This window comes from Schistocerca americana, chromosome 6, assembly GCF_021461395.2.
Source record: "Schistocerca americana isolate TAMUIC-IGC-003095 chromosome 6, iqSchAmer2.1, whole genome shotgun sequence".
Taxonomy (NCBI): Eukaryota; Metazoa; Arthropoda; class Insecta; order Orthoptera; family Acrididae; genus Schistocerca; species Schistocerca americana.
In genome coordinates, this window is record NC_060124.1 from 296,003,095 (window position 1) to 296,018,647 (window position 15,553).

The following is a 15,553-nucleotide window of genomic DNA, read 5'->3' on the forward strand; positions in this document are numbered from 1 at the left end:
ATCGCCACTGCAGAAAGCATTACCATCGCAGGCTTGCGAGATTTAATTTGTGACATTACGAAGAGTAGTCAGAGAAACAGAATCGAAGACTCCCGTCTAGAAGCTCTTGTAAAATCGGTCGAGAAGCGGTGACATCGAGATGACTACAATAAGTGAATTGGCAAAATAGGAGGCCAGTCTAATATGTTTTTGCCAACTAGAGCATGTTACGTGGTCGAGTATATCCGTCGAATCCGCTATGGCTAAACACGAAAAAGACTTACCCGACGGGGCGTGGTTTTTGTGAAAAGATTAATGGTTGGGATTCCACGAAAAACTGTTTCTTCCCTAGCTGGACGAAGACGAGGTCACGTCATTTCCAGCAGGACCATAACTCCCTGTAGGTCTCAGATTATTTCCCGGCCTGTGAGCGCTTTGCTTTTAGGTAGACCAAGTACATTTTGGTCACCAGGAAGGAAAATAAAATCGTGAATAATTTACCACCAGCAGATTTCAGTTTTGAACTTGTACAGAACTGTGAATATCTGGCGTAACGCAACAGGGCCCTCCTTGATATCACTTCTACCAGAAATGACCGTGTACAATTTAAAAAATGCAGTAATAAGTTATCCTTTAAATTTAAGCACAATCTGGTAGTAGAGCGCTAAAAGGGGGAAGAAATCTGGTGCATTGGTAATGAAATGAGAATGTATATGCAATGGTTAAATTGTGCTGTGTGTAAACTTCTACTATGCGTGTTCTCCTCTAGCCGTACTGCATTATGTTACCAGGTCATACCAGTTATTCACCCAGATTGTAGCCGCTGCAACTATTGGAAAAGGCTTCCGCCGCTCTTCAGAAAATGTTTGTTAGTCTGACCTTTCCACAGCTTTTGAACACGGTTCCTTAACATAGTACGTGCAGTGCTCCCCACCTGCTTCTTGAGCCAGTTGGTGACGATCTCGTGCAGCGTTTCGCGCACTGTGATGGCAACACAGCTCACATTTGCTTTTTTCAACAGAATATGCTTAACTTTACAAAATAGCGTGTTTGTATTAGGACCCAAAAGCAGCTGTGTGTAGCCAAAGCGTGCTTCTGTGTGGCTGAAAAGTGCGCGACTGCTCCGAGGCGTTTAACTTATCAGGAGCGTTGACTCTTGTAATGCCGATAAGGTGCTCTCCTTTGGACGATAGCAGCACTTCAGTTGGCACGATAAGATAATTCGGATGTTATCCGGTGATTTCATATTCGGCGCAATCTTGTTTAAATTCCAGTGGGGCACTTAATGGTTTGGCACAATAGTTTCACTTGATCGACGAAAGAAGGAAGTACAAAAAAATTTTCAAGGGAATTCAGGAATACAGAAGTACAAGTCACTTAAGAATGGAATAAGAAGTGCGGGGAAGATAAGACGAAATGACTACAAAAAAATGTGAAAAAAACTAAAAAGAAACGATTGTAGGAAGGATTGAGTCAGCATAGAGGAAAGTCAAAACAACCCTGGGTGAAATTAAAAGCAAGGGTGGTGGCATTAAGAGTGCAAAGAAAATTTCACTGTGAAATGCAAAGGAGAGAGCGAATAGGTGGAAAGAGTACGTTGAAGGCCCCTTTGAGGGCAAGGTCTTGTCTGATGACGTGGTAGAAGGAGAAAAGTAGTAGTCAGAGAAGAGATAGGCGATCCCGTTTTTGGATCAGAATTTGAAATATCTATGGACGACTTAAGGCCAAATAAGCCAGAAGGTACAGACAACATTCCATGGAAGTTTCTGAAATCACTGGTGGAAGTAGCAACAAAACAACTATTCACGTTGGTGTGTAGAATGTATAAGACTGGCAATATACCATCAGACTTTTGGGAAAAAAACATTCACACAATTCCGAATACTGCAAGAACCGACAAGTGCGAGAATCGTCGCACAACAACTCACGCAGCCAAGTTTTTGAGCGGAATAATATCCGGAAGAATGGAAAAGAGAACTGAGGATCTGTTAGATGACTTTCAGTTTGGCCTTAGAAAAGGTTACGGCACCAGAGAGGCAGTTCTGACTTTACGGTCGGTAATGGAAACAAGGCTGAAGAAAAATCAAAACTCATTCGTAGAATCTGTCGATCTGGAAAAAGCGTTCAACAATGTAAAGTGGTGCAAGACGTTCGAAATTCTGAGAAAAATATGGTTAAGCTGTAGGGCAAAACGGATGATGAACAAGTACCAAGAGGAAAGAGTAAGAAAGGAAGATCAAGAACGAAGTGCTCGGATTAAAAAGGATGTACGAGGCGAACGTAGCCTCTCGTCCGTACTGTTTACTGTCCACATCGAAGAAGCAATGGCAACAACAAAAAGAGTCAAGGATGGGATTAAAATTCAAGTTGGAATGATATCAGTGATACGGTACACTGATGACATTGCTATCTTCAGCGGATGACATTTGTATCTTCAGGATCTGTTGTATGGAATGAACATTCTAATGAGTACAGAATGTGAACGGAGAGTAGATCGAAGGAAGACGAAAGTAATGAGAATTAGCAGAAATGAGAACAACGAGGATCTTAATACTAAAGTGGTGATCACGAAGTAGATGAAGGAATTTTACTACCTAGGCTGCAAGATAACCTATGGCGTACAGGACAAGGAGGACTTTAAAAGCTGTATAGTACTGCCAAAAAGAGCGCCTGGGCAAGAGAACTCTCCTAGTAGCAGATATAGTAGTGAAACATGAACATATAGTATTGAGACATGAACTGTGAAAAAACCGGAACAGAAGAGAATCGAAGCATTTGAGATGTGGTGCTGCAGAAAAATTAGATGGACTGAGAAGGAAAGGAACGAGGAGCCTCTCCGCAGAAACGGTGAGGAAAGAATATATGGAAAAAACTGACAAGAAGAAAGGACAGTATGTTAAGACACCAGGGAATAACTTCCATAATGGTAGAAGGAGGTGTAGAGGGTAAAAACTGTAGGGGAAGACAGAGACTGGCTGAGGTGCCTCTTTCACAATAATTGCTGACATGTACAATGTACACCGACCGGCTCGAAAACGCAACACGTAATAAGCGACGTGCAATTATCTAGTTAATCAAAGTATAATAGTGGTATATTTCCCTACGGGGTATGTTGGCGTTGCTGTGAGTGCAAATAATGAAGCGTCGATTGTCTAATGCACTAGTCTGAATTGTTCGTTTCCGCGCGACTTGGAGAATACGTAATTGGCCGTGAGGCAAAAATGTTTTACCCGCTCTTGTACCACAGATTGTTGTACCTCGTGTTGTTTGCCTTTCAATCACATGTGCTTGTAGTATCTTTCTGTGATTATCGTAAAGAGCTTTCTGGAGTAAACGCGCCGTTAAGTCCTGAAGATGCTGCAAAGGCGATTGCTTTTGGCGGAAGATGGTGGTTGCAGCAGCAGCATGCTTTGCTTTGTAGACGTGTTGATAACACCTTTCACAATTTCCAGAACCGTTAGAAGGTACAGGAAACCTAAATCAGTCCCGCGAAGAGCAACACTGACAAGAGATGACCGCACAACAAATTGTCCGCAACAGTCACTGCACCGCCGTTGAAGCACGACGTCGACGTCACCAAGTTCAAGCGATCATTTTCAGTGAGCCAACCTTCAGAAGAAGACGGGAAGACGCTAATCTTCAATTCAGGAGTTCTTTCGCAAGCCCAGAGCTCAGCAGAGACACTCGCTTAGCTCGAATACGTGTCGCGAGGAAATATCACGGCTGGAGATTACTAAGGTGGGAGGGAGTGTTCTTCGTGATTGGACCCAAGATCACATGACGGTAGCGAGAAGGTCTGGAGAAGGCCTGGGGAAAGGTATTTCCCACGCACATTCTCATCCGGGACGCCTTTTCAGAGTTGTTCTCGGATAGAAGGGGGAGGGGGGGGGGGATCAGTGGGACTTCAAGAACAGATGTGGCCTTCGTGCAGCACGGGAGCCTTAAAGCAAATCACTATGTCGAGCAAATCCTTTTGAAGCACTTTGTGCATTTCCTTCCATTTACTGGTGATGGTTTTACACCAGCGCCTTTCCCACATGTTGTGAGAATTGTGCAAGGGTTCTTACATGAAGTGGAGATTCAGGCCGTGGCTTGGTCTGGTGAAGCCCCGATTTGAACCCTTTTGAGCATTTACAGGACTAGCTGGAGAGAAGAGCCGACCAGCGCTTTTCAGATACCCTATAGGACCTACGGAAAGCCCTACTGAAAGAATTGGAGACCTTAAGAGGACATTGCAGCATTAAACAGGAGCATGTCTGTGGTTGATGCAAGAGGATGTATTACATATTTTTGAAGATGCGAAGGAGAGGTCTGTGAAGTGTTGAAAACCGAAATGTAGGTGCATTACCCTCAGGAGCTCCCTCAAAATTTTTTTGACGTGTCAGTCTATACGGTTTACTACCGCATCACAGGCTTACATTGTTTATAATCGTCCCTTTTTCTAATTATTAGACACCTGGATGGAGCCGCCAGTACCACAATATTTTGCCATAAAATAATAGATTAGGATCATGTAAGTGACGATTTTTTAAAATAATTTTTATTACATTGAAATGTGTTTTTCGTGCCGGCTAGTGAATGTACCGCTAGTCCGCGATTCCAGCAAAAGTATTACGTGCCCTTTGGGGATAATGACAGTACGACAGTACATGGAGGATAAATACACGAGACGAGATGTCGATGTTAGTGTCAGGAAACTTCATGTGTCTGGTCGTAAAAATTCTGCTTTTACCTATTGTAAAAAGTTGTGTCGTCATCTGCTAAATTTCGCTCGTACCTTCCTGTGAAACAGCTAAGCTGTGAGCTTTTGCAAATGAATACTGCTTATTCACAAATTTATTTGTTTACTGGTGACAAATAATCGCATTAATTTGTTTATCCACGGCAAATAATTCAATCTGTTGGGTGTTTCAAGCAATACAGTGCTCATCTCCTAGTTTACATCGCGACGTTCGAGTGAAGTTTCTCTTCTGTAATTTACATTTGATTCAAAGCAGTAACTTTTTATGTCGTCATTCTTGTAAATAATGTGTCACGAAATGCAAGTAAATGTCATGAAATGCAAATGAGTTTTGTCAGCTCTTTTTGTGTGTGAGGTGCAAGAATACAGTAAGGTTTAGAATCGCATCTGTCATCCTGCCCACCTCCACCCCACTCCGCCACCTGAATTTCTTGAGGGATCGAACTTCCATGTATAAGATAGCTTCAAACGACGATTTACATGTTTCTGAAAAGGTCGATTTCCACCTAAACTGTTGTGACGAGGCGAAACTACTATTGTCCGGGATATCTGGTAGAAGGTTCATCAGACTAGAACACATTAAATATTAGTTCTCTTTGTTACATTAATGAATAAAAGATTTACTAAACTTCCTCACACGTATTTGCCACATGGGTACTGGATAATTTACAACTGCCATGGACTAGCAAAGCATCACTTGATGCACAAATTAACAAACTGACCTGTTGATGCATGATGTTCAACTTTAATCACACCAAAGTTCATACAAAACTTTTAACTACTCTTTGGTCCTAGAGGATGATGATTGCTGTAGCTGAGGGCTTGGAATGGGAATGACAATGTTGACCTCGGTGTGAGAGCGCTGGTATGCTTAGAGGGAGCCGTGGTCTTTAGGAGCGCCTCTCATACGTCGTTGCGGATTGCACCGAGCCCTCGCCAATGTCTGTGGTATCGATTTGCGCTGCCGACTTCGGTGTGGCACTGCGATCTCTGGACGATACCACATAAACTGTTTGTCAAAGAGAGACATTCATTATTTTGCAGTTGATGTCAGCGAGAAAAAGTTTATTATTATATGCATAGTTTGTTTGAAGTCGCTAGGTGCCCTCATTCTCAGATACTAGATGAATATAGTCTGGGTCTTTTGTGCACTGTTAGTTACGCTACCTTAAGACAAACACAGTTCTAACTATTAAATTTGACTTAGTGTGTGAAAACTTTAACGTAAGATTATACCTCTTAATGAGTAGATTATGTCAACATTTTAAATTTTTAAATTCGCTCATTATTATATGACAAACGGGAAATCAAAGTTTTGTTGCCCCAGGAAGCCGTTAGACAGACTAACTGCTATAGGAAATAGTAATACAGGTTCTGGTGTGGAGAAGCAGTGTAAGCAGATAAGGGGCCACGATGGCGTGCTGTAAAGTAATGTCTCCAAATTTTTGTGTGAAAACTCTTAAAGCTTTTTAAATAAAACAAAGTTTATTAAAATTTTACATCTTTATTCTTCGTGTCTGCATATTTATTTCCTAACATAGTCACCCTGGCAACGAACGCACTTCTCCTAACGCGAGCTCCCACTGTAGGCAGTGTTCAGAGATTCCCGATTCACCTCCCTGACCGGAATTCTCTTTTCTTTCCCTTTTACTCTGTTTTTACCCCTTCTTTTTAAGGCTTGGTTAGTTTTTCTATTCCCATACGTACTTTCTGCATTATAGCAGTTGTACCTTTTAAGTCACAGGTGGTCTTGCCTATGCTGTTTCAGCATAGTGTTGGGTTCGTTCTCTTGCCAACTTCCCTCATTTGTTTTTACTAATGACAACGTGACTGCCCTTTTACGTTTCCCCTTTATCCGTTTTATTTTTCTGACTATACTGAGATGTCCCGTTAGCAGAATGGAGTCTATTTGAAACAAGGGACTGATGACCTTGCTGTTTGGTCCCTTTAATCTCAAACAACCAACCAACCAACCATCCTAACGCGAGACTAGCTTGTTGATACCGTCATTGTAGAATGTTTGACTTTGTAGACAGAACCACAACCTCACCTCTGCTTGCACAGCTTCATCACTATCAAAGTGGAGCCCTCGAAGACGTGCTTTAGATTTTGGAATGGTTGAAAATCGGATACGGCCAAGTGGAGACTGTATGGAGGATGATCAGTGACAGTGATCCTAAGGCGTCGGTTCCCTGCAGATATCACAGCGCTCGTGTGAGGTGTGGCATGTCATGCTGAAGGAGAGAGCAGGTTAACTCTTCGTTTTCGGAACCCGATTCCAGCACGCTATTTCTCACGCAGCGATGCAGTTACGTTATAATGGCATGGCAAGCTCGACGTACGCGTTATGTCCACAACGTTTCATGGCCATACACCACAATGTCCGGACTCGCGTGCAACATCCTGGAAGCTTATCTAAGAGGTATGGTGTTGACACAGGTGTCCAGCGCTGTAAGTCCCTTATTGTGTAGTGTTGTAATGAATTACTTATCTGCAAAAATATAGAAATCAAGATAGTTGAATCTTTTGTATGCTGACGTAGTGGCCATTATATCCGATACCTTCCAGGAAACTGACAGAATTTCGAGGAATAGAGGAAGACACTTAAAATTAACTGCTTTTTTAAGTTTCCGCGATTAGTAATACTAAATGACGGATCAGATGATGCAGACATGTAGAATAAAATCTGTTTGAAGCAAGGGGCGTATGCTTTCAGGCGTATGCTACGCAAAATTGTTCTTAAAAAGCAAGAGAAAATTTATAAAATGGCTGTAAGACCAGCGCTATTGTATATCAGTGAAGTCTGGGCATCAAAATCGACATATAAACAGAAGTTTCATACAATATAAATGCGCATATTACGATAGTAGCATTGAAAGAGAAAGTGTACAGTGATTACGTAATAGGCAGTTTGGAAGTCGTACCAATAAATAAATAAAAACTCTCAGTATCCGGGCTGAGAGTATCCAGGGTGAGGTGGTGTGCTCACATAACATGAAGACCAGATGATGATGTGAAAAAGTGTCTTTCCATGGATACAAAGAGGAAAAGGAGAGAAACATATCAAACCGGCTGGTTGACGAATATCCAAAGTGATATGAAGAAGCTAAGCCTTTTTGAAAGTAATGCCAACTGGCGGAGCCGAAACTGAGTAATGAAACCGGCGATGATTTATAAGGTTTTCCATCCAACATGTTTTACGACAGAGATGGAGAAGGCCGAAAAGTTGCCTTTCGTTGATATGTCGGCCGGGAAAGCAGATGTATGGAAAACCAACGCATACTGACCCATATCTCAACGGGCTTACCTTTCAGCATCCAGCTCAGAAGTAAGCTAGGCTGAACACACTAATACACAAGAGCCAGGACATGGAGCACCTCGACTCCGAGATAAATAATTTGACGACACAGGAAAATTAAGGAAATGTTGCGACCTGTTAAAGAATAACTCGCCCTGAGAGTACCAAGGAGAGTGGTAGCAGTTAACTTGTGGCAGTCTATACGGACTACTACCGATTGCTGTGTTCGGCTTAAGAATGAAAATATGAAAAATCTGCGGTGATCAAGCACATCTTGTTAAATGTATCTGAACATACGAGAATTCTGAGCCACGTTTCGAACTATTGACACACTGTATTAGTAGGCCCAGATTTGAATAACTGGAAAACAGCGAAATATGCAAGCATTATGACCTAAAACGTGTATAAATAAAATATGACTTTATATTAGTTTCTTTTAAAACATTAATGTTGATTTTTGTATATAGTCTGTAATAAAAAATCCGCTTCTGAACAAAGTGTGCCGGCCGGAGCGGCCGAGCGGTTCTAGGTGCTACAGTCTGGAGCCGCGCGACCGCTACGGACGCAAGTTCGAATCCTGCCTAGGGCATGGATGTGTGTGATGTTCTTAGGTTAGTTAGGTTTAACTAGTTCTAAGTTCTAGGGGACTGATGACCTTAGAAGTTAAGTCCCATAGTGCGCAGAGCAGTTTGAACCATTTTGAACAAAGTGTGAGTATAGTAGTTACTTTTTGTAGTGTTTGAAACCATCTGCCACTTTTAAAATATCTGTATGTGTCTGAAAAAAATATGAAGTACAGCGAAAACAATAACATCTATCCAGACAGCAAAACCCTGTTTTTACTACTGCACTCCACTTGTTTGCAGTATTCTGAATTAGTTAACTAGTCCTGGCACTCTTCAGCGCTGGATCACAAAGTGCGTTTCCAGATTCTCCATTTTCAAATATCTACGGTTGTCGCTGAGAATAGTTTTGCACCTGGAAAAGCTCCTCACTACATCACAGAATAACTCGGTGTCCGCAAATGTTGTGGGATTCTCAGAAAGACTGTCACTAATTTTTCGCAATGTAGAATATCCAGGATTCCGCTGGAGAACACTTGGCAATTGTTCATTTCGTCAGCCACATGACCACAATCTCGACCCATCTCACTCTACAAATGTTGCACAAAATCCATGGCGTCACACAGTTGAATACCAGCAGGTTCCAGTCGTGTGATGTCTTTTGATACCACTGCAAAGTTGACTTTGATGTATGTTAAATTTCCAGACAGGGTGTCTGTAAAGACCTCTTTCACAGTTTTTATAGTACTTCATTCATTGTTATCAAGCTCAAAAAAATAATCTTTATTTTGGTGTATTTGATGCACAAATACTCAACACCATCAAGCTAAGAGCCCCATCGTTTAAGAAGAAGCTGATGGGGGGGGGGGGGGGGGGAGGGGAGATAGATAAGGTGCTTGTTCCTTGAATTTCTGCACTCGTAGCGGATCTTTCACACACATTTTCTTGCCACAGGAAATGAAATTGTCGCATCAGGGTAATTTGATCGCATCTCTCCTCCAACTCCGTTGACGCATGTGCAAGGCAAGTGACGTACGCTTTACTGGTGTAGAAACGCTTAAGCCCCTTGGATACCTAAGCCATGTATAAAGCACGATCTGTTACTGAAGCAAAACTGTGTCTCTGTTTACATCATCGGGCCACAGTAGCTTCGTAGAGTCGACAAAGAAAACAGCAGTTTTCGAGTTGTGTACGCTCTCGAGAGTGTCTCACGTTTGGAGGAACACTTCTCCAGACCCGTCAGCTTTTAGAACACTTAACAACAAAATTTGCAACATAACGCCCGCCCACATCGGAGGTTTTATGTATGGACTCCTAGACCTTACGGTCACAACACTAATTTGCACTCGTATTTTGTTGAGCATCTCCCCGTTCCTTTCTCATTGTAGATTCACCTGTAACGGGATGTATTGTGTACTTCTCCAAGAACTGTCCGAAGCGTGGATTTTTGAGCTTCTCCAGTGGGATGTTGCAAGTCACCATCATCTCAAACAAATCGTTGAAGAATTATTGGATAGTTGAAGATGGACCTATCTACTCGAATAACAGCGTTTGCCTGCTGTCATTGTCAGCACTTTTTTTTCAAACAGGTGCCGTGTTTGTCGATATTGCAGTGTTGTTGCACATTAAAGCGTTTTTCTACACTAACTTCAAATAGTTTACAAAATAATATTTCCCCGTCAGTGCCTATGAACTTCTTTCGAAAATCACGAACAAACGTCGCAACTTAATGCTGTTAGAGTACTTTACTTTCGTCGTGTTGAACCAGACTGGCTTTGTATTCAAAGTGAATAGTGTGTCCACATGTGCGATAGTTATTGCGTCGGGAGCCGCCTTTGTTGGCTTAGAGCGGGGTTTGTCGGCCCTGCGCAGCACCGTCAGCAAACCGACCATTGCGTTACGCTGGTTGCCTGCTTCAGTTCTGCTAGACGAAGCTTTGTAATAATTGTGTTTATTTGTGACAATATCACCTGAAACATTGTCAGGAGAGTAAAATTTTCCGGTTTTTATTCTTTTGTCCTTACATATACGACAAATATATACATTTTTTTACAAAAATTGGCCGAAGTATGATTGACCAAAATATGACCTGTTACTAGGAAGATGTAAATGTGACCTTATATGCACAATAAAACGCATTTTTCTATTCTGGAACACCTGGATTCGTGCATAAATTGTTGTAAAATTCACCATAAAGTTCAGGATAACACATGACTTCCAATTAAAACCCGGGCCCTATTGATTAGAGGCGTAGTAGATATCAGACCCTGTGATTTTACTTGAATAGAGACATCGGCTATGCACTTAGCAACGCATGAAAGTATGCACCTAATAAAGAAGGAGCGCAAAGGTAGTCTCATCGTAGTGTACCGCCTGACGCGAGTGCTAGGACTGCAAGCGAGTTCGCAGTTACAATCTGGCGACGTACAGGGCGCCACTTCATTCCTGTGTTGTGATCAGCGAATTAGATGCCGTCCTGTGGGCCTAAAAGCGGGAACATCACCAGAGTCACAACAATCAGACTAAGCTCCTGACGTCGATGACACAGACAGACATCGAAAGCTGGAGATTTCATCCGAATTTCGAGCTCCATTAATCGAGGACTTTTCGCCCAAAAAAAACATGCCTGATCGAAATTTCATGACGGCCTATTCGCGGGCTACTGTAAATGATTCATTCGTTTACAGAGCTCTGTATTTTCAAAAGTATTACATGTTCAGGTATGAGTGATGTATGAAGTATGAATAAAACCGTAAACTCGCCAACTTTGCAGTTTGCATCCTACAGACGTTATGTGGGTGTCCCCTCTGATCATACGACACACGTCCAAGCGGTACTCAAATGTTCGTTCCATACTTTATGTAGGAACTTCCTGTCAGCCGGCCGGTGTGGCCGTACGGTTAAAGGCGCTTCAGTCTGGAACCGAGTGACCGCTACGGTCGCAGGTTCGAATCCTGCTTCGGGCATGGATGTGTGTGATGTCCTTAGGTTAGTTAGGTTTAAGTAGTTCTAAGTTCTAGGGGACTTACGACCTCAGAAGTTAAGTCCCATAGTGCTCAGAGCCATTTTGAACTTCCTGTCAAGGGTCACCACAGCAGTATTGATGTCGTCTCTCAGCTGTTCCAGTGTTCCTGGGAGTGGGGGTACGTAAGCACAGTCTAAAAGGTATCCTCAAAGTAAAAGGACAGAAGGCGTTAGGTTAGGCTAACTGGTGTGGAGGAGGGATGGGGGGAGCCACATCATTATCACCACTATGTCCCATCCAGAGATTCGGAAGTTCATTGTTCAGGTAGCAACGAACATCAGTGCGGCAATGAGGAAGTCTCCCTCTTTTTGGAAGATGATATTCCCGGAATCAGCTGTCAGTTGTGGAAACAACCACAACTACACCATATCGAGGTACTCTCAGAAGAAAAGGTCCCACGCTGCTATGTCTGGGACTTCGCACAAAACCGTTAATTTTCGGCGAATCTCTTTCATGCGCCACAATATCTTGAGGATTTTGTTCCCCACACTCTCACATTGCGGGGAATCAGCCTTGCAAGATAAGTGTAAGGTTGCTTCGTAGTTGAATATTAACTTGGAGGCGAAATCTTCGTCGTCAAGTGCTTCCAACATTGCGATGCAGAACTGAAGACCAGAGTCCCAACATCGTCGATACCATAGCACAATGTTCACTTTACATGGCGGTTCTTTTCCATCATTGTTTGTCACTGCACGCTTCACTGTTATAATCAACTCGTAATTTCGAACACACACAAACTCTTCTCTTGGTTTGTCGCATTTTTTTCAAGCTACTGGACTCGTAACGTCAACTGAAGGGCACAATGCAAACTTGGAGAGTTGACGGTTCTAGTCATGCGTCAGTCCTATTCGTACATGTAGTACGTTGGAAAATATAGAACTCTGAAAACGAATGAATAATTCGTAGTAGCCCTGTGTGTACAATCGCCTGTGTATCTCATCAGGCCCCATCGGCGACCTACCGCTAGCTTTGTTCGTTTCTCACCACTTGATTGTGTGCTATTGTTGGAGTCACGAATGATGGCAGTGGAGTGTAGGCTAGTTCTGCGCATCTGCATCTACACCGTTCTCCGACAGCCAGTCAGCGTTCAGTAGTGTTCTGGGCGCCTGGCTGTGAATGTCGTACCCAGTGCGACCACTGAAACGTGATCGTAGTGAGTCATTTAGTGAATTTTTATGTCGTTTGTTGCTAGTTGTCTCGGTTGATGGTGGCGGCACGCGACGAACCCAACACACACAAGCAAGTGAGAGGCATTATTTGCTGGATACTTGGTAACATCAAACGCGAATCACTTGTAACCGCGCACCGCAGCTGTCGCTCTGAACCGGCAACAATGCAGTCCCCGTCTTTTTCTCGACCTGCGCGAACCGCGATCGTTTGGGATTAAGATTGGTAAAATAAGGACCCTGTCTGTGGAGCGTATGAAGTGAGTGGGCGTGTGGCGGTGGTGTTGCAGAAGCAGCCGGCCTTCCAGATGGAGTGTGGAGTGTCCGCGGCGTACTCGGCGGCCAACGGCAGCTCACCGAACGGCATCATGGCAGACGTGCGCGGTGAGCGCAGCCCGGCCAAGTCGGGCCTGCACGTGCACTTCCCCGAGAAGGGCGAGGTCAAGGAGCGCCGCGAGAAGTTCCTCACCGCCAAGTACGGCACGCACCAGATGAGCCTCATCCGCAAGCGCCTCGCCGTCGAGATGTGGCTGTACGACGAGCTGCAGAAGCTCTACGAGCCAGCGGTGAGTACCAACCACCACTTCACTTCCCCACTGCATGCTTCTTATTGCCTCATAACTCGCATATACTGCCTGTTGTAACAGCATCGGGAACGAGTGGGTGAAAAAACATTCCTGACTGTTCAAACGGGCGTGGCGCGGCTGTTTCGCGCGCCAACCTCAACCAGTCAGCTAAACCAGGGCCTCCCAACGTGTGGTCCGCGGACCCCTTAGGGGTCCGCCGGCTCTTTCTAGGGGGTCCGCGGCCACCCTTCATCAAATCTTGTAAAATAATGAGTAAAATTATTGAATAAAAATGTGAAGATCAAATTCATCACTTTTTTTTGTGTGAAAAACGTGTACTTTTACTTCAGGTCGTATTCCCAAGCAGCCTTTACGGTTACTAAGTGAGAACGCATACACAGTTTAGTGCCGGAGAATGCGGCTTCTCTGATCGACTGTTTCGGGAGTCGTTTGTGCGCCGGCTCACGGCAGTAGATGCGCTGAAACCTTTTACGCATGCGCGGAGCGAGCTTTGTCGACCAATCACAGCGCTCGCTGGCACGTATGCGCCGCTGGCATCATTAAATGTTAAACTTGCTTTGTCAGTGCACTACCTATTTCATAAGTAGATTTTTGAGCAGTTTATTGCTTCTAATATGGATCGGTGGCTGAAGTCAGGATCATTGAAGAAGGGTGCAGTTTCTGCATCGCCTTCACAACAAGGGAAGTTTCCAGTTAAAATGAATGACGAGGGAGGACGATCAAAGGAAGAACAATCACGAAATATGCATGCTCCGGAGGAAGGCACCTCCAACGTGTGAAATGTCAGTTACCAGGTAATTTTAATAAGGCTATAGTGTGTTGAACAAAGGGATTAAATCAACTAGTAAGTGTCTGGATACAGTGGATCACTAATTTCGGGTTGTTTTCATTCATCTCTAAACCAAAGACTATTGATACTTCGGGGGGGGGGGGGGGGGGGGGCATTAGGAACATGGAACTTGCATTAAGAAGCTTTCAGTTCCCATGGGTTCCGCTCTGAAATTTGAAGTTACTGTGCTCTTGACTGACTAGGGGACCGCCATGGATTTTCGACTGAAGAAGGGGTCCATTAGCTGAAAAGGTTGGGAAGCCCTGAGCTAAACTATCCTACAATATTGCTGTCTGTAAAATGTCGATGTATCGATTTGTTAAAAAGTATCGATAAACGAAATCGATACATCCTTTCCCTACATACGATATATCGATATCTAAATGGCAGTATCGAATCCCGATATTGTTATTTTATATTATATTTTTTTCGCAATATTTGATAAATATTTAGAATTGTCCTTTTTAAATTGTAATAGTACATAATTTTAGTTTCCTAGTCTGAAAGAGTCTTACTACTTTTTGTGGTTCCGTAACGCCCAGCCTTTCTCTTTGACCGTGTGAACTAAGAACAGGTGGCACAAAATAGTAGTCCGACTGCGCTGGGAGGTGGCGGTGTGAATGGAACGGATGTGAAGAAATAACACTCCAGTAGCGTTAAAAACAATTTTTAACGCAACTAGTGTGCTGTTTCTTCATACCGGCATTGTTCAAAAACACCTGCTGACAATCATGGACAAAAATCGAATTGACGAGATTGGCCTTTGCGGGTGCGGAGAAATGTGAAAGGAAATGCTGACTTAATCGGCGCTCGGCCCTAGTAACAGAAACTGCAACATTTAACTTCACCACGCAATTTTGACACTACACCTGTTAGGTCGCTGGCGTTTACGGAAAAAAAAGAAAATCAGGGAAATCGACATGGAGTGTTCCGGACAAATGCTGTGACGAAACCGAACGACCACCTTTTATTGTGCCACTTGCACGCAGTTACTATCGTTAGCAAAGTGGCTATCACCAAGCGTTAACGTATATCGTTTTCCTTTCGATTCTTGCTCTAAGGGGGATAAGTATGTTGCTAGCTTGTTCATGAGCAGAATATCTAATAATAAATCAATTCTTCAATATACAGCCTCTAAAACCGGTAGTATATTTACAATGTGTAGCCCGTATTTTTATTGGCTGGTACGTCGATATTTTTTGTCGATATAGCGGCACATTTTTACGGTACATTGAGGTGTTTTTTGAAATATCAGTGTATCAGATTCCCGATATTTTAAAAAATATCAACAGTTCTACCCTACACACGCAACAGCCAGCTGACAAATTGGTAGTGTGTAGGCGCTTTGGCCAACCGGCCGATCAA

General features: G+C 43.3%; 1 protein-coding gene across 2 annotated transcripts in view; it reads left to right on the plus strand.

The window, feature by feature from the left end:
- Positions 1 to 15,553, plus strand: part of LOC124619333 (protein phosphatase 1 regulatory subunit 14C) — a 542,581-nt gene that overhangs the window by 7,329 nt on the left and 519,699 nt on the right. For both annotated transcript variants that reach the window (XM_047145641.1, XM_047145642.1), the window contains exon 2: positions 13,063 to 13,338. In XM_047145641.1, coding sequence (XP_047001597.1) covers positions 13,081 to 13,338 — 258 coding nt within the window. In that variant the 5' untranslated portion in view covers positions 13,063 to 13,080. The remainder of the gene's footprint in view (positions 1 to 13,062; positions 13,339 to 15,553) is intronic.